Source organism: Electrophorus electricus, chromosome 15, assembly GCF_041902795.1.
Source record: "Electrophorus electricus isolate QZ-2024a chromosome 15, ASM4190279v1, whole genome shotgun sequence".
NCBI classification, from domain to species: Eukaryota; Metazoa; Chordata; class Actinopteri; order Gymnotiformes; family Gymnotidae; genus Electrophorus; species Electrophorus electricus.
In genome coordinates this window covers 20,052,501-20,075,000 of record NC_137511.1, presented here as the reverse complement: position 1 = coordinate 20,075,000, position 22,500 = coordinate 20,052,501, and the positions used below count along the sequence as shown (strand labels likewise).

The window sequence follows — 22,500 nt, the reverse complement described above, 5'->3', positions numbered from 1 at the left end:
GTGTGGCTAAGAATACAGTATTTCTTCAGCATGTGCTAGTTAGCATTTTAAAAGCAGCAGTGTCTGAATCAGCTGCACGTGACTAATGGTGTTTGAGGAAGCTTGTAAGGAGACCAGCATAACAGTCCTGCCTGTGTGAAATGAAGACATGGATGAGTTTGTCTAGATCCTGTCTGGACATCAAATCACTACATTTGTGTGGTCAAATGATGAACGTTTCAGTCTTTTCAGACTGCTGAATGTACTAAAAGGTTAAGTGAAGTCCTTCATCAGCGCTGACTCTTCAAATGTCATTTCAACATGTGCAGTCTTTTAGTCAGCTAATATTTTTGGAAGATGCTTTGTTTGTATGTTTTTAAGGCTAGGGACACATTGACCGAACAGTCGGCTGTTGGACGGTGTTAGGCAATTGGATAGCATCAGTAAGTGACTGTCACCCGTACTTAGTGTAAATAAGCACAGGCGACGACAGCTGACATTGAGCTTATAGAAGGCGATCATCGGTCACTCATAGTTGCTGTTAGTTGATCAGTGTCAGTGTGGTGTGTCCCTGGTTTAATGGTGGAGCTCCTCACAGTCAGTGTGTTTGGCAGTGCTGGGTGAAGTCGCTGCTTCCTGGGTCCTTTATACAAGTTAGCAGACTGTCTCTGCTTTACTAGGGTGTGAACAGCTGAATCTCTAATTATGTAATTGGATGTAATACTTTACCTACTATTGGACAACCAGTACTGTGTATTATGAATTTGTTATTGTCATTTTCTACATGTGTTCCTTCATATTTTAAATATGCTATCATTCAGCCTTTAATGGAAAAAGCCTAATTTAGACCCTGCTGTGCTTAAGAACTATAGGCCCATATCTAAACTTCTGTTTTTATCAAGAATATTTGAGAAAATTGTGGCCAAATAACTCTGCAGCTTTGGAGAGACACATTGTTATGACAAGTTTCTGGATTTCAGAGAGGACCCTCCACTGAGACTGCATTTTTTATGTCTTCTGATGTGGGTGATTGTACTGCACTGATGATACTCAACCTCAACTCTGCATTTGACACAGTTGACTGTTATATTTTAATTAAGAGGTTACAGGACTGGGTGGGTATATCAGGTGTAGCCTTAGACTGGATTATATCTCATCTCACTGAGAGAAGTTTTACTACATCTATTGTTGACTTTAAGCCTGTGTCCTCCCCGACTATCCTGTGGTGTGCCGTAGCATTTTGTTTGGGGCCCATGCTATTTTCTTTATATTTACTGCCTCTGGGACAGATCATGGAAAAGTTTAATATTGCATATCACGTATTTGCTGATAATATCCAACTTCATTGTACATTCAAACCTAATGAGGTTCACAGGCTAGCTGAGCTTTTAGATTGCCTGGATGCAGTTGGACTGGACTACAGATATCTTCATGCATTTTTATGCTGAAAAGACTGAGGTTTTGATTGTTGCTCCTGATGAGGTCAGCCCCTTGACTAAGCAAAGCTTTGGACATTTTTCCTCTGCTGCACACCTTAGCATACATAATTTAGGTGTTGAGATGCTAATACATGTTTTTATTTCATCGCTCACTGACTACTGTAATGTTCTCTTAACTTAGCTCTCCTCTAAATCATCTGCAGCTATTACTCAGTAGGTCAATAAAACAATCCCACATATCCCCCTCACAGAAATCTCTCCACTGGCTTTCTGTTTTCCAATTTAAGATTCTAACTATTGTATATAGAGTGTTGCATGGTCAGGCCCCTGCTGTGTGTCTGAACTACTCCTTCTCCACATACCAGCTCACACTCTCAGATCAGGTAAGCTAGGTCTTTTAAGTGTTCCACGGATCAGATCAGATGAGCTATGTCTTTTAAGTGTTCCACAGATCAGGTCAGGTGAGCTAAGCCTTTTATATGTTCCACAGACACATCTAAAGACTCATGGAGACTCACCATTTGCGGTGGTAGCACCCACACTGCGTGGTATTGTGTTTTACTGTTGTATTGTGGTTTTATGTTGTGTCTTATCTTGTCCTACTTGTGGTTTTACTACCCTGTAATCTGAATTTGCAAAGCACTTTGTGACTCTTGTCTACGATAAGTGCTATATAAATAAACATTACTTACTTACTTACATACCATAACCTCTGCTTTCTCTGTTTGCCTTCTGTTTGTGCTGATCTCAGACCAGCTTGAATTATTTTTATTTGTGCCAGGCAGTCTATCACAGTGGTTGAGGCATCTTTTGTGTTTTGAATTTGATTTTTTGTTCTCCTTTTTGTCTCGCTAGTCCTTTAATGGACTAATGGTACTTCCATCTGCATCTATGCATCTAGTACTCTTGAGTTGTCAGTATTGCATGTTTATTGGAACCTTGCACATTTTAAACTTCTTAAACAGGTTTATGTTTTAAACATCCATGTGATGTTTACTGTGTTGAGGTACACAATGACATCTTCGGAGGGTAGGGCTAAAGCCCAAGTCCCTTCCCTTCAGTGGACCCGCCAGCAAGACTGGAGGGGTCTGCCCAAAGCCTCTGAGGCACACTGCCTCTGGGGCACTCCAAGAGTGATAGAGGAGAGGAGGACCGTTCGGGGGAGGAGCACGCCTGGAACCAGGGCGGACGTGCACCCCCGCGTGTCCGTTGAGGCTGAGGACATGTCACAGCGCCTTATGTCTGTGTGGAATGGCGCTAGTGTTTGTGTATGTGTGCGCCTTGTGTATGTGTTTAGGCGCGTCACGACGTGGGGAAGCGTCGGGAGCCGAGCCCCTAGGGAGGGGTCGTTGTCGAGGACTGCTACACTTTACGTGGAGTGTTAAGGACTGCCCTGAAAGAGACAGTGAGTCTGCCTTTCTCCCCTGTGCACAGAAGTCTCCCTGGGTGGTAGTTCCTGGCCCACCTTGTGTTGGGTGGGCACTGGGCATTGTCGTGCAGTGTCTGTCTGTGTGTGCATGGTGGGCCGGGATGTGCTGCCCAGGTATAGGACGCTTCAGGAGCCACACCCTTTGGGAAGGGGTACTGTCACGGAAGGCTCCTCCACCCTTGAGTCACGTGGTATGGCCCGCTGTGTGCAGGGGGACTCACACATGTCATTTGTAACCACGCCCCCCCAGGGATTGCGTACGCCTGGACAGGGATTAATGTTAAATGTTAGTCTGTCTACTTAAACCCCTGCCAGTATATGATCCCCATTGGTCATTGTTGCCCTGTAATGTTGAAACGTCTGTGTAGCTGTTATGCCTGTTTGTATCATCTTCCACACTATGAAAAATGTTTAAAATATTAAAATTCCTTCTAGCAAACAAAGTACTGATAAACACTGTTACCTTTTTCATCTCCTGTCCAGTTGACAATGAAGAAAACTGAAATTAAACTGATGCCAAACAGAAATCCTCTTGATATTCTAAACAGGAAAACTGCAAATGAAAAAAATATGAAGTTATCTTCAACATATAAACTCAGTTGTAAACCACAGACAACTGTGTCATGGTAATGAACAGTGAGCATGGGTTAGTGGCCCTTGTAAAACCCCCTCTTGTTGCAGTGTTTAACTGACCAGAGAGGCACAGCAGTTCTTGACTGAGTCTACAATATACTCTGCTAGGGACACACAGTGAAAACACTGCGTTGCTGTGCTAACTTTAATAAGCTTTAAGTATCCCTCCCAATTAGGTGAATTAGATGGATCAAACATTACTGATAATATTGCTCCCAGAACACTCCTGCAGCACCCAAACCCCAGCCATGATCACATGCTCCGCCTCTCAAGCTTCCTAACTCTCACCTCTTCAATGTGTCTCTTCCAGCCAGCTCATGTATATATTGTTTTCTCACACATGCCTTGCAAAGTCTTATCAGTGCTCCTATATTTTAAAGCTTTTCTATTCCTGTTGTCCTGTCTGTTTGTATCATGTATGTCCCCATGTATGTTATATCTTATATTATGATTTTATATATTATGATTTTCTGCTAGACACTTTTGCTGATTGGATATTGTATTTTTATCTCTACCTGCTTTTTGGATTTATGACTCATGATTCTAAATAATAAATAAATGGCCTCATCATTTTACTCCTGCATACAACTCTCTTCCAATATGTTCATCTAAAAAAATGTGCTTGTTTTTGAACCTCATCAAATAAATCAGTCCACTTATATAGCACATTGTAATTACTTTAAATTTCAGCTTTACATAGGCAGAGGTGGGTAGTAATGTGCTACATTTACTCCGTGACATTTATTTAAGTAACATTTTTGAAGAAATTGTACTTTTAAGAGTTGTTTTAAAAGAAGCCACATTATACTCTTATATTTGCAAAGTCTAAAAATTTACTCCATTATATTTGTCAGTATTCCTTCCATTACATTTTAAAATAATTTTTATATTTTGTATGTTTTCGCCACAACTGAGTTAAATCCTTAAAGATGATCGCTGAGTTAAATCTCTAAAAATGATCACTGAGTTAAATCCCTCAAGATGATCGCTGAGTGTTGCCATTTTGCTTCAGTAAGTTAGACATTTGGACAGTTGACCGACATAATGAACAAGGAACAGACACAAAGTGGATACTCTTGAGGTGTTCAAAGCCACAGAAATCCATGTTGAAACGCAGGCAGATTGTACTCCATCAGATTTGACATTGGTCACCCAGGGCAAAAGAGTACTGTACAATATTAGGAACAGTGAGTTGTCCCCCTTCCTTATTAGACTTAGAGAACCATTGAAATGAATACATGTGGATTTTGCAGGGCCAACTGACAGCCACATGTTCAATGTCATGGTCACTGCCCATGCAAAGTGGCCAGAGGTGCAAATTACAAACAAACCCAGACAGGACCAGTCGAGGGCTACAAATTCTATTCAGCCACTATGGAATACCTGAAGTTTGTGTCATTGACACTGGACCTCAATTCACTGCACATTAAAACATTACATATTTTATAGCTGACTATGTTAAACATGTTCAGCCCCATATCACCCAGCCACCAATGGGCAGGTTTGCACAAACTCTCAAGCATGCTCTTAAATCCTCAAAGGGCTTGACCCCTGTCCAGAAACAGCCCAGACCTGTCCCGCAACAGTCTAGACCTGTTCAGCAACAGTCAGAAACATTTTTGCTGACATTTTGCAATACTCTGCAGCTTGAGGGAGTGAGAAAGAATGCTTTTTTTCTGGGCTGTCAGTTACACACTCAGACCCAATGTGATATTGGCTATGAGACACACATTGGACTCCCAGATTCTCCTCCTGGCCTGCATAATTGAAACAGCAACAGTTTACAGTTGGAGATGCAGTGCTGCTCCATGATGACAGAGAGGATAAGAGATGGACACCAGGAGTGGGGACCAATCAATGTGCGCCTGTTTCTTACACTGTGGTTTTTGGTGCTACAGAGGTATGGCAACGTCATGCCGATCAGTTTAAACCCCATCAGAACTAACCACACCTCATAATTTGCATGCACTTTTTAATAGCTCTGCATAAAAGTATGAATACAAACAGCAGATTTCTTTTCTGGTTGTTATAAAACCACAATATTTCTATAGTGCTGGTGTCATGAGTAGTTCTAGAGATAGTACAGACACATAAGTTGCTACTGTAATGTGGGAGTCGAGGTAGGATGCACAAACTAGCTGTGTCACACACACAGACGTTTATTTCATACACTTAACAAAACAAGCACAATGAAGACTGCTAAAAACGACCTCTGAAGCACAATGAAGCACAATGAAGCACAATGAAGCACTCTGCTTATGTGGGCTCAAACACCAACCAACACCAACGACTAAACAGGACTTTATATACATGCACAGTAACAACGTAAAACAAAGAACAGGTGTGATACACGGAAAGGGCGTGGCCATGCAAATGAACACACACACACACACAGGAAGATGTCTGGGACGAGGAGGCCGTGCCGTGACAGCAACCTTACTAGGCCAACATGATCATAATTAGTTTTTTAACATTTGTTTGCACTGTTCAGAAGGTGAATGTGTGTGATTTGAATTAATCTCTATGAAGTTTATGCTACACTCACCTACGCATGTGGAAACAAAAAACAGCGTAAAAAATGGAGCAGGACAAATGAGGCCATGTTTTAACGGCTCTGAATCACACATATTTAGGACTGAAACATGTATTAAAATAGAATGGCACCTGTTCTATGAGAAGGGCATTAGAATAAGCACATAGAAATTTGGAGTAATCAGAAGACATGAGGTCAGGTCCACTGTTACACTCCCGACAATCATACACCTGTATCACTGTTACACTTCCTACAATCATACCCCTGTATCACTGTTACACTCCCTACAGTCACACCCCTGTATCACTGTTACACTCCCTACAATCACAACCCTGTATCACTGTTACAGTTATAAAGTAAGATCTCACCATCCATCTAGCAAATCAGACCACAACAACATTTTTCTCAAAGGCCAAAGCGAGCTATCAGTCACCACACTTCAGGATACACTTTGATGTTCTGGCTGGGACATGTTCCAGCACTGATGGTTGTGATACATTTATTTATGTGGTGCACTGGTGGATGACACTGTGCCACTAATTATCATCTAAACCGTCCCAAATCCCATATGATGAAAAGACTGTTCATGATGCTATTAAGAATTAATACAAAAGAGCATCATTACACAGAGAAGGGTGTGGGGTCTACCACACCAGGCAGGCTGTGCAAAGATGCCCTGATACAGGTGCTGGAGATACAGACTGGAAAATGGTAACAGCTAACCAACTAGACATAGTAGTGGTGAACAAACAGCAGAAGAGGGCCGTAGTGATACATGTGGCAATCTGGAGTGAAAGCAACATCAGGAAAAAGGAACATGAGAAGCTCGAGAAATACCAAGGGATGAAGGAAGAGCTAGAAGAGATGTGGAAGGTGAATGGAACAAAAGAGCATCATTACACAGAGAAGAGTGGTGAGGGAGGCTAAGAAAGCTTCAGGGACAAGCTGGCATCTCTATTCCAGCTGAGTGATTCCAGGTGCATATGACAGACTGAAAATGACAATATGCTACAAACAAAAACCCTTAAGATGAGTGTTGACACTTTATTGGCCTCATACAAACAGATTTATTTTTAAGATATTATGCTGAGTAAAAAACAAACAAAACAAACAAATGAAAACCAACAAAAAAATGTAATTTATGTTAAACCTGTATATAGGGTAGATTTAATTAATTTATGAAGTGTTGTCAGTGACTGTAGCATTAAGATTTAATTACAGTAAGTATGGATTCACATAGGTCAATTTTAAAATAGCATTTTGTTGTTCTCTCTCTCTCTCTGTCTCTCTCTCTCTCTCTCTTTCTCTCTAGAAGGATGTTTCATGCCATGTGATATGTGATAAATCAAAACAGGAAGGGGAAAGTGACCACTATACAGAGGTGGTCTGAAGAACAGACCTGCACAAGACATCAGCCCCCTTGAGTCTGTATCAGCAGATTAAACTAGAGAATCAAAGTCAAGCATGGAGTTGGACTACAACAATAAAAGTCTCAGTAAGAGCCATGATTGGCTCTTCAAGGACTGTTAACTGTCTCACATGTGGTAAGATGTTTTCATTCCTGAGGGGAGAGATAGCATACTCAGAGAAAGACATGAATAGCGTCACGATCAGTCCCTCCCGGGTTCTGTGTTCCGTGTTTTTCCCTGTCTTGTGTTTCTTAGTTCCGTGCCATAGTTTCGTTTTCTCTGCCCCTCGTTTGATTTTCCACACCTGTCCCTCATTAAGTTCATGTATTTAAACCATGTCCTGTTCCCTGTGTTTTTGGCTGTTCATTGAATTTGTTTCGCTGTTGTTGTTTCTTGAATCTATGTTCCAAATCCTTCATTTTTGTTAGTCTGTCTTGTTTAGCCCCAAGTGTTTTCCTAGCCATTTGCCTTCGTGTGTTTTTGTTTGTTAGTCATGTATCCACATACTCTCCGTGTTGGCTCCATAACCCTGGACTGCCTTAACGACTCTGATTTTGGATTTTCCCTGAATAAATCTCGCTCTGCTCCGCACATACGTCTGCCTCCTTACCGCTCAACGTTACAAATAGAAACCTTAGGTGATGTTTGTCTTGTCTGAATTCATTTTAAATAACTTTTTAATTGTTATTAATTGTATTTTTGTGGGGATTTTTTGGTATTATTCAAACCATTTTTGAAGATTGATAAAATGTATTTTGTTGGATAAGTTCCTAACAAACCTAACAAAATCAATTAGTGTATGTACTGATTTAATTTTTTCCCTCTAGTTCTTATGTAGTGGCACATTACCTGTTACCTGTTGTCAAGTCTAACATTCTCTCTCAACTTCTCTAACTGTCAACTTCTCTATCTGTCATTTTGACACTGAACGTTTTATTAAAATGTACATTGTGTACACAATGTCAAAGTTACTGCATGGTAAAAAAAACCTGTTTTCACTGGACTCTAATCTTGAGAAAGTAACGTTTATGTGAAGATAGTTCAGCACATTAACAGATCTATATAAGTGTTGTGAGTGAAAGATGACTAGGAATTTATTCAAAAGTACCTTCATAAAGAAAAAGTGTAGATGAGCTAACAAAAGTAAAGAATTTACAGCATTCCATTTTTACTTACAAAGACAATACCATAGGCCATCAGGCAATTTGTCTTCCAGACAGAAAGCCAAGAAAAAACCTGAAATAAAGAGAATGAGATTTACATCAACATTTCCTGGTTTTTCAACGCTGGCCTGTGACCCCGACTACGATTACGACCCCGAATACGATTATGGCATATGCCATGGAAAGGAATGTGACCACAGTAAAAAACATGACTGGCTACATAAGCAAGGCCCATGCTCACATACTTCATAATAACTTAGAACAATGAAACACCTACTTATGATGATCAACAGTGCTATAGCCCCAACAACAGCCAGCATGATTTTGTATTCCGTACCCCAGACACGCCACATCACTAGAGGAGAAAGAGGGAAAAATCATGAATGAAAGTCATTCTGCACAGGTCTGGTAAGCTTACTTTACTTTATTCCATTACATATTAGTGACTACCTGCTAGATCTGTAATTGAATACTTAAGACAAAGTATTTACTATAATAAAATAATGGAATCTGATGACTTTTAGAAATGCCATCAAGATAACATCTAGCATGCTAACTGTTGGCCGTTATCTCCAATTGATTTATAATGCAGTTGTCATGACCTTTGTTTGACAAAATTGACTGTCCATTAGTAAATGCTTGTTAAAGATTTTTTGCGTGAAAGTCAGCTAGTATAGTAGAGATGAATGGATGCATTTTGGCCACACTGAATACTGTTCTGTTCAGATGAGACTTTTCTGTTTTCTGCCATTATCTGGTTATAATTGTAATGCTAATTTTTCACTTGCACAAATTAATTTCTAAAATTGGACCTCACATTTTCAGCTTTAGGGCCATATTATTTCTTTATGCAGTGCTGCAGGTGAAATGGTACCTCATTAGGAAGAGAGCTGAGATTGGTCTGAAAATTTTGATATGTAATATATATGTATCATGCTATAAGTAAGAACCTTTAACGTGAAATTAACAAAATATGCAAAACAGAGAAAATGCCTATACTTCAGAGGGATAACGTCAACATGACGCTAAGAGCCTTCATAGAAAACTCAGTGGAGCCGTGGAAAACAACCCTAGAGGCCAATTTCCGACCAATAGTATGAGTCACCATCAAGCATGGGATTTACCAAGGAGATGCCCTGTCTCCGTTGCTGTTCTGCATGTGGCTGAACCCACTCAAGTGAAATCATCACCAAGAGTGTCTATGGATACCAGCTACGGAATCGATCAACGATCAGCCACCTCCTCTACATGTATGTCATCAAGCAGTATGTCAGAAGTGAATGAGACATCGGAAGGTAGCTAGAACTGAGGGGATCACACTACCAGGGGGTAATATAACAGATGTATAACAGCTGGGATAATAAACTGGCCTAATGAGAAAACAGAAGCCACTGACATCAAGACAAGGGAACTCCTCACAATGCATGGAGGGTTTCATCCCAAATCCAGCACACTGAGACTGTAGACTAAGCAGGAGGCGGAAGTGATAGTGGAAGTGGCTGATATGGAAGAATCCTACCAATGGCTGGAAAAGGCTGGATTGAAAGGCAGCACAGAGGCACTAGTCATGGCAGCACAGGAACAAGCTCTGAATACGAGATCAATAGAGGCTGGGGTCTACCACACCAGGCAGGCTGTGCAAAGATGCCCTGATACAGGTGCTGGAGATACAGACTGGAAAATGGTAACAGCTAACCAACTAGACATAGTAGTGGTGAACAAACAGCAGAAGAGGGCCGTAGTGATACATGTGGCAATCTGGAGTGATAGCAACATCAGGAAAAAGGAACATGAGAAGCTCAAGAAATACCAAGGGATGAAGGAAGAGCTAGAAGAGATGTGGAAGGTGAATGGAACTGTGATTCCCATGGTAATCAGAGCACTAGTGGCTGTGACCCCCAAACTGGGAGAATGACTCCAGCAGATCCCAGGAACAACATCAAACTTGGTCCAGGAGAGTGCAGTCCTGGGAACAGCTAAGATAATATGCAGGACCCTCAAGCTCCCAGACCTCTGGCAGAGCGTGAAGGAAAAAGACCACCTGGAGGGCAAGTGGGGAATTATATATATATATATATATAGTTTCCAGAGAAACGGAACCCTTCGGACAGAGGTCCATCAACAATTGCGTGAGTGTTTGAAACCTTCTGTTTCTCTGGAACCTCTGTTGTGTACTTTACTATAATTTTGAATATCTCTCTCTCTCTCTCTCTCTCTCTCTCTCTCTCTCTCTCTCTCTCTATATATATATATATATATATATATATATATATATATATATATATATATATATATATATATATATATATATACATTCGTAGACACACATATACAATTATACAAATATAAATATACAATTAAATGGCCATAAATGTAATAATCATGTAAACTTACCTGAATAAACAACAGCCAACATCACAATACCTTCTAATGAACTTAATAGTTTCATTCCTGAAAGAAAAAAGAAAATTCTCATATAAATGACTGATTATATCAAATTGAGGTCAGGACACCCGTTTTACAGACATCCTGGTATCCTGCTGTAGGATCTGGGTTCAAGAGCACTTTCAGTGACTGCAGGTCATTTAGGCTCTGAGACAACAGAGCTGTCCCACACCATTATACTCACTCTGTCACACTTCACACCATTATACACACCATTATACACAGTATCTTATTATTGAGCCATGTTGATGTCAAGAACACACTGAGGACTAGTCTTTACCTGTAATCATGGCATTGAAGGAAATCCAGTCATTTTTAGAAATATATATAAATATATATAATTAAAAAACTTTTTCCTTTGTGTAAAGTATATTTATTCTATCTCATCAAAGGGAAATTTAGAGATCTGGTACATGTAAACAAATATTTTGGACTGCTATTCACAAAACTGTCATTGCGCCTGATGTACTGTTTGAGTATCAAAGTTATCCCATAGCACATTTAGCTTCTCACATGTAAACATAAGTTATTGTCTGTAAGTTAATACTGACATGTACAGTCAACTAAAATGCAGTTTAACGGTGTGTTCTTTGGTGGAATCAGAAGGAAGTGTCACAATTATGTTGCACGAAAATCAAATATTTATCTAGATAAATCCTAATATTCAAATACTACCTAAGTAAATGCCAATGAATGAATGAAAACTTGATGTCAGGTATCTTTATCTACATACGTATCTACATAAGTTAGTCATGGCCCTCAGTGTGTGTCTTCCTACTAAGATGAAGTGGTACATGTCTCAGGAAATGCACGCATTCACCATTCCACTATTAAGCATTCAGTACGCACTCTTGATTTTATAATTACACTGTGACAAAGATAACAACCCTACTTGGCTCTTGACCTCAGTTCCTACAGGTGGCAAACACATGCCTCAGTCACAAGACCAAAGAGCTAGCACTCTCGCACAACAATCAAAGCACCCCTTTTAATCTCAAGGAGTGTGATGGTCTCATCACACCACCTTCTCCTTCAATGAGTGTGATGGTCTCATCACACCACCTTCTCCTTCAGTGCCATATCACTTCTGGCACCATTTGTGATGAGTGCAGTAACCACACCCAGGTCTCAAACCTTGGTACTACAGGGATAGTCGCTGCCCTCAGCCTTTGTCCCATTAATATTAAGTTATTAATCTGACAAACACTTAATTCAAGACAATATTTCTTGGTAAAACATACCTTTAGAAGTGAATGGAGAATAATACAGCAGTCGAAGAATCCTCGTGAGATTAATAGCTGAACAGACAGCTACCTCACTGAAAAATCCTGAAGCAAAATAAAAATAATTTTAATAAGTATTCTTCATATCCCAAATCAATATAAAATACAAACATTTACAATATGCTTTGAAAGCACTGGGATAGTTTAATTGTTCATACAGTATGTTTCTTCGCTCCAAAACTTTATTAAAAGACACAGTGACTGCGGTGCTTGAGCTGGTGGCTGTAATTTAATTGTCTTTGTTAGTATTTTTAAGGTCTGTTCACATGTTCTAATGTGCTGTCCCAGCGGATACAGTGGAGAATTTGTAGAATGAACCTTAAGACACTGCCATTGCATAATACAAAAGGTCATACAGTTATGGGAACTGTGTACTATTAACAGAGGAAGACTGTTGTAAAAATAGAATCTAACTATTTTGAGAAACTTTTTAGCCACTCATATACTATTGGTTGGTTGTGAAACTGTGCCCTATTCGATTTTTTAGTCTCTGGGACATTTTCGTAATCCATAAATAAAAAAGACCATGTTTGAGAATTTAGAGAATTCAAGCTGACATTCAATCTCAGGTGACCAAGGATCTGAGGGTGTAACAGACATGTCTAAAATCCCTTTGGACAATCTGCATGATGCATTTTGTGCTTGTTCTGGGGGAAAATGCTTGTTGATTGCATTTTATCCAGACAACCATTTCCTATACTGTTTCTAAGTTTATGTTTGAGAGGCCAATCCATTACTAAACTAGCATATATTATAGTTTTCTCAACTGTTAATGTCATTTGTGTGCCTTTGAAATTTTAACAGAGACTAGAATCAGTGTTTCCAAACACTACACAATGAAACTTCAAAAAGTCAGTTAAATACTTACCCTCAAGTTGTCCCCACAGGATGAAGGCAAGAAACATAACAATGTTTGGACAAAAGACGAGGACATGCTGTATTTTTATCATGTGGTTATCTGAAGAGATTAAGAAGAACTGTATTTAAGTTCCCTGCAGTATAAGAAAACTTCATTACCAAAAACATCAACAGTATTTAGATGAAGATCTCACGTACCGTCCAGTTTTAGACACGTCCATGGTATGCAGACAAGCAGAAGGGAAAGTCCACATAAACAAACAAAAGCACAGAGAAACAACTCCAGTTTGTGGATGGCAGAGAAACCTGTGGCAAAGACACATAATTACTTGTATTTAACTGTATGTGAAATGTATTTGTTCAGTGTACAAAGTCTAATTCACTGTAGGTCCCTGTAAAAAGAGCATGTAATAATATAATAAAGTATACAAGAAAATAAAAATATAAAACAACATTTAAAGGAATTTGATAAAATGGCAATAATTTAACAGTATATAAAATTAATAAAACAAGACAAACCAACAATGTAGGTCTCAGTGAGTTGTCCATTAAAAATAATAAAATAATAAATAGATTAAAAGATCAAAGATGCACTTTTGCATCCAGCTAAATGTCATTCCAACTTAAAAGGAAATATATTCTTATCAAATTCTGTTGATCTTTTGATCTATGAGGAGCACATGGCACAAGGCAGGAATCCGCTCTTGATAGTGTACACACACACACACACACACACACACACACACAAAGAGCAACAGTCCATTACAAGGTACATGCAGATGAACACACTCCTCACACAAGGCCAATTTAGAGATACCAATCAAGCTCACATGCACATTTTTGGAATGTGGAAGGAAACTCCACATAGACACAGAGAGAACACGTAAATTCCACACAGACACAGGGAGAACACATAAAATGAACACAGACACGGGGAGAACACGTGAACTCCACACAGACACAGCGAGAACACAAAAACTCCACACAGACAAAGGCCTGACAATAGTCCCAAGAATCCTGAAAGTACACATGGTCTCTTGCAGTTTTTTTTAGGAAAAGTGAACATGCCAGATTGTTATTTATTGATTTCTCCTCAGTTTCCAATACTGTCTAACCACACGTGTTAGTTAGGAAAATAACATTTTTGATTGTCATAACTAAATGGATAATTCCCTCAAACAATTACATTAATATTTATTTGTTTTGCTCATATTAATTTAATGGTGCCATTAATTTTGCACTTTAGGTATTTGAGCACATTCGCTGTTTATAGTTCCTTTTTAAAAATGGAAAATTGACTAAATAATTATGTCTTTTGACACCTGGTCACAACTTTTGGTGTTTTTAAACAGAGTATTTAAAAGAAGCCATTATGGTTTGCTTAATTCATTTTTCTCAGTGTATCTTTCTGTAAACGTGGGTTTGACATCTAAAGCTATCAACAAAGTTCATCATGGCCTGAGTTTTCATCACTTAGAATGTTGACAAGTATACCTTGCATATTACTAGATTACCAAATTTGAAAGGACATAATGGAAACATGTTTCTTTATAAAAAATCTAATATCATATTTTCAGAAACTTCTTGCCATTAGTTATTTAGTTCTGTTCATCTTTATTTAGACAAATGTGGAATGTCAGGCCCCATTTCTGTACATCCCTGCTACCATGGAGATGTTAACTTACCCAACTGCAGTACTTCCACAGATGTGTTAGCTGAGAACGCCTCATGGAGAACTTCACATATATACAGGCCTTTGTCTTCAGTTTGGATGTTCTTCAGTCTAAGTGAGAAGTTTCCTCTGTGGATTTCCTCAGAGCTGAAAAGCTCAACTCTGTCTATATATCTCTCATTAGTTGACTCTGGTTGAATTTCACCCTCTACAAAGAGCAATACTACAATATCTTGATCCATTTTTTTCCATGAGACCTGTTCAAGCTCCTCTGGGGGGATGTGGGAGTGTACAGAGCAGTTCAGAGTGGTGTCCCCCCCCCACATATGGAGACACAGCCTGTCCTCCAGACAAAGTTAAATACTCTGAAAAAATATATAAAACATTTGATATATTTCAGTTCAGCATTTCATTTTAAAACCTCAGGTCAGATAGTAAAATTTTATAATACATTCAGCAAAGTCTAAGAAACATCATGTGATTTAAATAAACAAGTGAAATAATGTCTAGAGCAGAGTTAAATCAAAATTATTTTCCCACAGAATACTCAATCTGTATGACAAAACAGTGTTAATAATAATTCACCCACCACTCATCTTTACTTCAATCAAAGTTTCATTAGATTCCTGGTTTCTGTAAACAACACACTTGTAAACTCCTGTATCCATAATGGTCACATCTGTTAGTAAGAGTGAGAAGTTTCCATGGGCGATGTCCTCAGTAAAGAAATGTGCCCTATCATGGTAAGCCTGGTCCTGAGACTCTGATCGACTCTCTCCATCTTGGAACAAATGCACTAAAGTTTCAGGGTCTGTTCTTCTCCACTCCACTTCCAGCTCTTCCACTGGTATGGGATTTTGAACATAACAGGGCAGCATCACAGAGCCTCCAAGCTGGACAGCCACAGGACCAGAGGGGCCCAATACACTGAACCCTAAAATAAATAGAAACATTGGTAAAGGAGTAATAGTTTTAGATTTGCATTTCAAAAAAAGAGATTTGGAGTTCAAAATAAACGATCTTGCTCCACTGGCTGTGTGCACTGTAACTGCACATAAAAACAAGTCGAAACGATTTTTTTTTTTTTTTTGGCTAGACACGCCTAGTCGTTGTTCTTATACAAGATCAGCAAGGCACCTTTAATCCCAGGTTCTCCTAGAATTATAAAAGATAGTAACCTCAATTTGAATAATACCGTACATCTGTTATTGTGTGAAAATATACTGACCTTAAGAATTTTGAGCATCAAAGTGCCGCAATCGACACTTTTTTGGTACGCATATTTAGCGATTAAAATTATTCATTTTTAAATGTATCGCTTTTAAAATATATTTCTTCCAGCGACCAGGTGTTTGTGTGGTTTTATTTCTAATCAAGAGTTTAAACGGGAAAGTAATCAGTATCGTTTACTTCGCTACGTTTAAATTACGCATTGGGCGCCATTTAAATCGACAGAACTTTAACAAACTAACGTAACTATAACAAACTAAAAATAACAATATTTAAATCAAAGCCTACCTTTACAGACGTGAACGGCGTTTGAGAGGAAAAAGTAAAGAATTGTGCCAATCTTCATGTTTGGAAAATGTTTTACCGTAAGATATGAGAACAGTTTTACTTTCACTTCCACATGTATGCGGAACAGTTGATGCCATACAGTTGTCGATTTTAACCAATCATATAACAGCAATTCGTGGCGAATCAACCTTTATTGAGCCAATCATTAACAGAAATTACTTGTTTATCTTTACTAACGTTACATTATTCACATAGTCAATCCAAAATGGTGTTTATGCATTGGACATTTTAAATGTTAGGATGCATGTTAAAATTATTTCAGAAGACACTACGAAGTAGTGGTACTTTAGTGGTACGAAGACACTAAAGACATTAAAGATATGAAGATAAAAGACAGTGAGGTGTTCTTTGGAAATAATGATAGGCTTAGAAATGCATCAAATAAGTCCGTGTGACTGTACAGTTTAGGTTTATAAAGGCATTCCTGTCATGTCACATGAGCAATCGACCCACGCTCCACCCTTCATTAATGTCTGTTGTGCAGGCTGTGGATATGAAGAGTTATGGACAACCACCAAACTGATATGAGGCTGTGGTTGGCTTCTTACTCATCTTTTTCTTATTCAAATGTCAAATTTTATAATTCCGTGTCAGTTAATATAGCTATGAATTTTGACAATTCCTAATTTATGAGAAGACACAAGTACAGTGTCTGATTGCAATTATATATACTTTATGTGCTTTTATCTGCTGACTGTGACTCTTAAATCAGAGTTATCTGACACAGACATGGCAAGAAGTGTAGTACTGTACTACAATCCTGAAAGAAAAGAATATGTATTGTTTGTTGTGACATTTTGAAAATAGATTATGAGCATTTATGCTCACTGGCCAACTGTGAGAGCATGTTATGGAAGCTCTGCACAAATGTTTTCTGTTAAATCTGACAATGTTATAAGAGAACAGACATGGTAGAACAAAAAAGGCCTGTCTCTCCAGGCATTTCTTTACTGTGACATGAGTATGGGCCCAAACATAACTACAGGGTCAGACAGCAATTTGGATCTTGTTGGTGTACCTTTATTTCCTGATTCTCTATTAAATTGGACAAAACATTATGAGAATAAATATAACAAACCAACAGAAACATAAATGATAAGAAATACTACTGTGTGTGAGAACTGAGAGCAAGAGCTGATTGGATTTTATGCTTATTTGTAGTCTCATATTGATCAAAGTCTGTTGAATCTGGCACAAAGGCATCAGTGTGAAGGTTTGCTGATCGGTATGTTGAACACCTTCAGACCAACATAATTAATAAACTGTCTTTCCAGTGGCAAGTGTTTATGAACATTACATTAATGGCATATCTGTTTGTATTGCCAGTGGGTTTCCAGATAAACAGGATGTTTTGAACAGAGGTCCTTCATCAGCTGTGCATGCAAAGTGTTTCTGAATTTCTAGGATGATGAACCAGTTTATATTTTAAAAAGTAGATGTTTGAATCATAACATTCGAGGGGTTCTAAAGTTCCAGCTCTTGAATGTGCATGGAATATAGCACATCCTGGCATGAGGATAACCTTATTGGAGGTTTCAGTGAAACCTAGACTCTCAGTTGTATGTGCAATATAACTCTTCACATTCCACGGCCTGCAAAACTCCCCTTACTCACAGCTATTAAGACTTAAGAACATTTGGACTGAGAATGAAAACTTTGCTTATGTTTTACCTGTTCAGAGAGTCGATGCACTGACCTATAAACAATCTGCTGTTAAGACTGCAGACTAAGTTAAGACTGCTGTTTGGTGCTGAAATATCACTTGCGCTCACCACCTACAGCACAGGCTCACTGACACTCCACACCTGCAGCACAGGCTCACTGACTCTCCCCACCTGCTGCAGAGGCTCACTGACACTCCACACCTACAGCAGAGATCCCCCCATGTCTCCTATCACCAGAGGTGTCAGGCACCTCTCATTTGAGGGGGCACAAACAGACTATAGACAAAATAAAAAACAACACATAAGCAATTTTATAAATATAAAGCTTTACTAAATTATGAACATATATATACATATACAAAAGAACACATACACCCAAGAAGCTGTGTATACATGCGTGTACACAAACAACAGAGATGAAGTGAAAGACGCTAATCCCTGAAGTTTAAAGTCTTGCAATCCTTTTCACTTTCAGTGTTCAGTCAGTAGAAATGACTGATGTGTTCAGTCAGTAGAAATGATAATGTTCATAATTTGCTGTTGCATGATTACTGGTTAAGACATAAACCCCCTTTTTTAACTTTTTAAATGTGTTTAAGAAATGACATCAAAATCAGTTGTGATCTCGCAATGCAATCATATGATACAAATTAATTATATAATTTTAAAAGGGGGGGGGGGAATACCACTGCCAAGACAGAACACCTCCTGCACATGAGAAAGAACAGTCAGACTGCAGCTGGAATCCACCAGTAGCAGAATGTAACATGGACATGCTGTGTGGTCCAGCTGTGGACATGTGGAATATGATCATAGCTAAACTGCATCACACAGTATGTTAGCAGATATGAAAGTACCTAAAACCAGTATAAGAAACCAACAAACTGGTATATGCTGCTGCAGTAGTCATGGTTGAGAACCTTGACTATAAAATACAAACCATGACAAGGAAGACAACTTGGATGGAAGTCAACATCTGACAGAGCTCCAGAAGGGCATAAAGATGAAAGATGGTGTCTGACTATGGAAGATATTAAATGGGTGACCTATAACGGAGGCTCTAAAGTCTGCTAAACTGGTGAACACCACTGGTACCAAGACTGCAGAGATACACAAAAGAAACACCAGCTAAAAAACTAAAAAGTGCACTCTCAGTCAGAATTCAGCATAACTCTGACTGTGGATCCACCCAGAGCTGAAAGAGAACAGTACTGGAAGAACATATGGGAGAATGAATCATAAGATAACACTGGTGCTCAGTGATTAAACAGGGAAAACTTAAATCTGAGCAGGGCAGTGGGGACCCGTGTAAGCATTACTCTACTGTTAAAAAATTCTGTAATTAATAATAAATGCCAAAGCAAACAAACAGACACTTCAGATGTCATTGCTACCCTCATTGGTTTTGTCCACATTTTGTGAGCCTCACTACACACTGGGTCCTCCTAGTACGTAATAAAGCATAAAGCTGACAGGTGATTGGATTTGGATGTTTAGTACTTTCACTCCATTGGTCAGCTGCTCAAACAGCCATTATCTAAGGCCTTCGCATATATATATATATATATATATATATATATATATATATATATATATATATATATATATATATATATATATATATTATTTATTTTATTTTATTTATTTATTTTTCAGCTTTTTCTATGTGTTTTGGCTTTTCTCTACTTGCAAAGACTGCATAGCTCCTTCCATGATAAAGATATTCAGAAACTCAGTTTACAGTGTTGTCATGTAGACAGGGAAAATAAATTTTTGGCTTCATAAAGAGTGTGTGCTGTTATCCTTTTTGCAATGGTGGATGTAGCCAAAATAGCACTGGTTTTAACATTGGTAACAGGACTTGTTACAAATTTACACATAAATATACAGTTATTCTGTTCTAGTGTGAGACTGAGGAGAAACTCCACTTCAAGAAGGAAAACCTGTGCATGCAGACTAGGGCTAATGCCTCTTGTGGACTCCAGCGGTGGAAGCAGGCCATCTCATCTTCAAGCTTCTCATAACGTACTTGACCCCTCTCTCCATGGCAACGCAGACATTCATTCCAGGGGAAGGCTTTTCTGCAGGTCATGAATCTGTCATGTGACCACCCTAGAGACAGTATGATTAATATGCTTAATTTATTAATAACATACATTCTTCTTATTTATTTTACATTCATCTTTAGACATTAACAGTTCATCAGTTGACTACAGTGGTCCCAAAATTACAGTGGTAAAATTCTTGTGATGAAACATCCCATTTGTAATATGTTTACGCATTGACATAGTGAGTCAATGAGACCACAGTTACTTGGTGAGAGAGGCAAATAAATCTGATTATCATCTGCAAAGCTCTGGTAAGACATTCCAGAGTCTTGGACTAAATGGAAAAAAGCATTTTAACAGAACAGAACCCTGGGGGACCCCACATCTGCTCAAAATGTGTCCATTTCAACAAAGTAATTCGGGTTTGTTCCTGAGGTTTGTTCCTCATTGACAAGTCTATATAAAAGTACTTTACTTGATGGTGGCAAAGGCAGAACTGAGATAAAGTAATAGAAGCACAAATGTTTTTCTAGTATTTAAATGGATGTCATTAATCACAAAATGTATGCTGAACTAAAATTAGAACTACATGCATTCAGCTGGAGGCAAGACCATCAAATGTCCCTACTCTAAGGATGACTTTGAAGATGATTCTGATACATTTTTATACACAATAATTGTTTTTTATCTGTGGTTAATGTAAACCATGTGACTTCTCTGGCTCCTAATCCAGGGCCCTTTGACTCTCCCATGTTGCACAAACATAAATGTGGTATCAGCAAAGATCAAAGGTTACATCACTTCAGTTTTCCAAATGCAAACATGTAACTCATGCAAACAGTCTGGTTTTACACTTAATGTCATATGGTGTGACACTGGGTCATCTGTGTGAGCAGCACCCTGCCATACACATTCTAGCACTTATCTTCTCTTAAAACTTGCAAATAAACTAGGCTGTGTTTAACAGCGCATTTGGAACCATTGTGATAAATGAGGCCCTACCTCTGCTAAAACTCTTATTTACCCCCTGACTGTGTTTGTTTGTTTTTTTGTTTGTTTTTTGTTTGTGTTTGTTTGTTTTTGTCAGAATTACACTTCTATAGCCGTATATCAGAAACAGTGACTGTGCCTTCCATGATTAATACGCTACAGATGTTTATGTAAGTATGCCTTGCATGATGCACTACATACGTCTGTGTTTACTGTAGTGTGTGAAGAATGTGAGTGTGGGATATCCTACCTCTGCAGGATGCTGTGGTATTGAGTCCTCTACACGGTTCAGTTGTATTGCATCTAGCTCTTCTTCTTCTTCTTCTTCTTCTTCTTCTTCTTCTTCTTCTTCTTCTTCTTCTTCTTCTTCTTCTTCATAATCTTCTTTATCTGTGTTTTAGACAAAATTTGAAGTTGAAGTTATATATCTGCTATAAACCAGTTGTTTTGATGTTCTACAGTAGTTTTAAATAAAATGTAATTCATTCTAGTTGTTAGCAATTTTACATAAATGCAATTTTAAATGAGAAACACATAGTGTTATGTAGTAGTATGGGGCTATGTTAAGATGGCATGTGCAACTGGCTGTTATGATGTTCTGTTGATAAAAGGGCTCGGTAATACACACCAGTCTGAGCTACCACAGTGGGGTCCATTAAGATTCATTAACCAGTTCAAGATGTTTTTACATCAACAAATGCTGGACACCTCTTCAATACTGAATACATGGGTCTGATTAGTGAAATAGCTGAATCAGATTACTGAACAGCTGGACCTGATTACACTGTCAGATTACTGAATGTCTTAGTCTGATTACTGATTACTTGGCCTGATTGTTAAATATTTCTTTATCTGATCAGTGAAACACCTGAGCCTGATTAGTGCAACACTAAGGTGTTACACTAGACACACTAGGAAAGGACTCCTGCAAAACAATCTCATAAACTGGAACAGACCATCTTATGCCCACTAGATCTTCTGTGATTATTTGTTTTGATGTTTCTGTGACTGTCTCCACCTACCTTTTTGTTTTGATAACTCCACTACAAAGATTGCAATAATATAGCCAATGGCAAACACCCATTCAAATGGAAGGAGAACCACTTGGAGATCTTCCATTGTTCGTTTACCATTTCCTAATGATTATAAACAAAAGAGGAAATGGAGTCCCTAATCAGTACTTTTCAATAATGCTAATGAAAAAATGAATTAATTATTCTACTATGATGAAGGTTAATATTGCAGAGTATTGTTAAAAATTTTACCATTGCAATGTGTGTGTTGGAAGTAAAAAGGAACTGTTATGTACACTGGCAGTCAAAAACCCTGTTACATGTGTCACACACTGATGTTGAGTAACCAGTACTGATGGGTTTA

General features: G+C 38.5%; 2 protein-coding genes across 7 annotated transcripts in view; both read right to left on the bottom strand.

Annotated features, from left to right (window-relative positions):
• The window catches only part of LOC118242437 (uncharacterized), a 54,019-nt gene extending 37,517 nt beyond the window's left edge, over positions 1 to 16,502 (bottom strand). For 2 of the 4 annotated variants that reach the window (XR_014117231.1, XM_081697841.1), the window contains exons 1-10: positions 16,362 to 16,502; positions 15,433 to 15,777; positions 14,857 to 15,208; positions 13,370 to 13,477; positions 13,182 to 13,271; positions 12,272 to 12,358; positions 10,980 to 11,036; positions 8,863 to 8,940; positions 8,599 to 8,658; positions 3,311 to 3,400 (exon numbers count right to left, since the gene is read on the bottom strand). Coding sequence is in view for 3 of the 4 variants with exons in the window: in XM_081697841.1 (XP_081553967.1) it covers positions 3,311 to 3,400; positions 8,599 to 8,658; positions 8,863 to 8,940; positions 10,980 to 11,036; positions 12,272 to 12,358; positions 13,182 to 13,271; positions 13,370 to 13,477; positions 14,857 to 15,169 (883 nt within the window). In the remaining variant the exon portion in view is untranslated. The remainder of the gene's footprint in view (positions 1 to 3,310; positions 3,401 to 8,598; positions 8,659 to 8,862; positions 8,941 to 10,979; positions 11,037 to 12,271; positions 12,359 to 13,181; positions 13,272 to 13,369; positions 13,478 to 14,856; positions 15,209 to 15,432; positions 15,778 to 16,361) is intronic. The other 2 variants (XM_081697842.1, XM_081697843.1) reach the window with 2 other exon arrangements.
• Positions 16,503 to 19,721: 3,219 nt separating this feature from the next.
• Positions 19,722 to 22,500, bottom strand: part of LOC145651368 (uncharacterized) — a 30,190-nt gene continuing 27,411 nt past the window's right edge. For all 3 annotated transcript variants that reach the window (XM_081698075.1, XM_081698076.1, XM_081698077.1), the window contains 3 exons: positions 22,146 to 22,259; positions 21,374 to 21,513; positions 19,722 to 20,197 (listed from right to left, as the gene is read on the bottom strand). In XM_081698075.1, the coding sequence (XP_081554201.1) occupies positions 20,174 to 20,197; positions 21,374 to 21,513; positions 22,146 to 22,259 (278 nt within the window). In that variant the 3' untranslated portion in view covers positions 19,722 to 20,173. The remainder of the gene's footprint in view (positions 20,198 to 21,373; positions 21,514 to 22,145; positions 22,260 to 22,500) is intronic.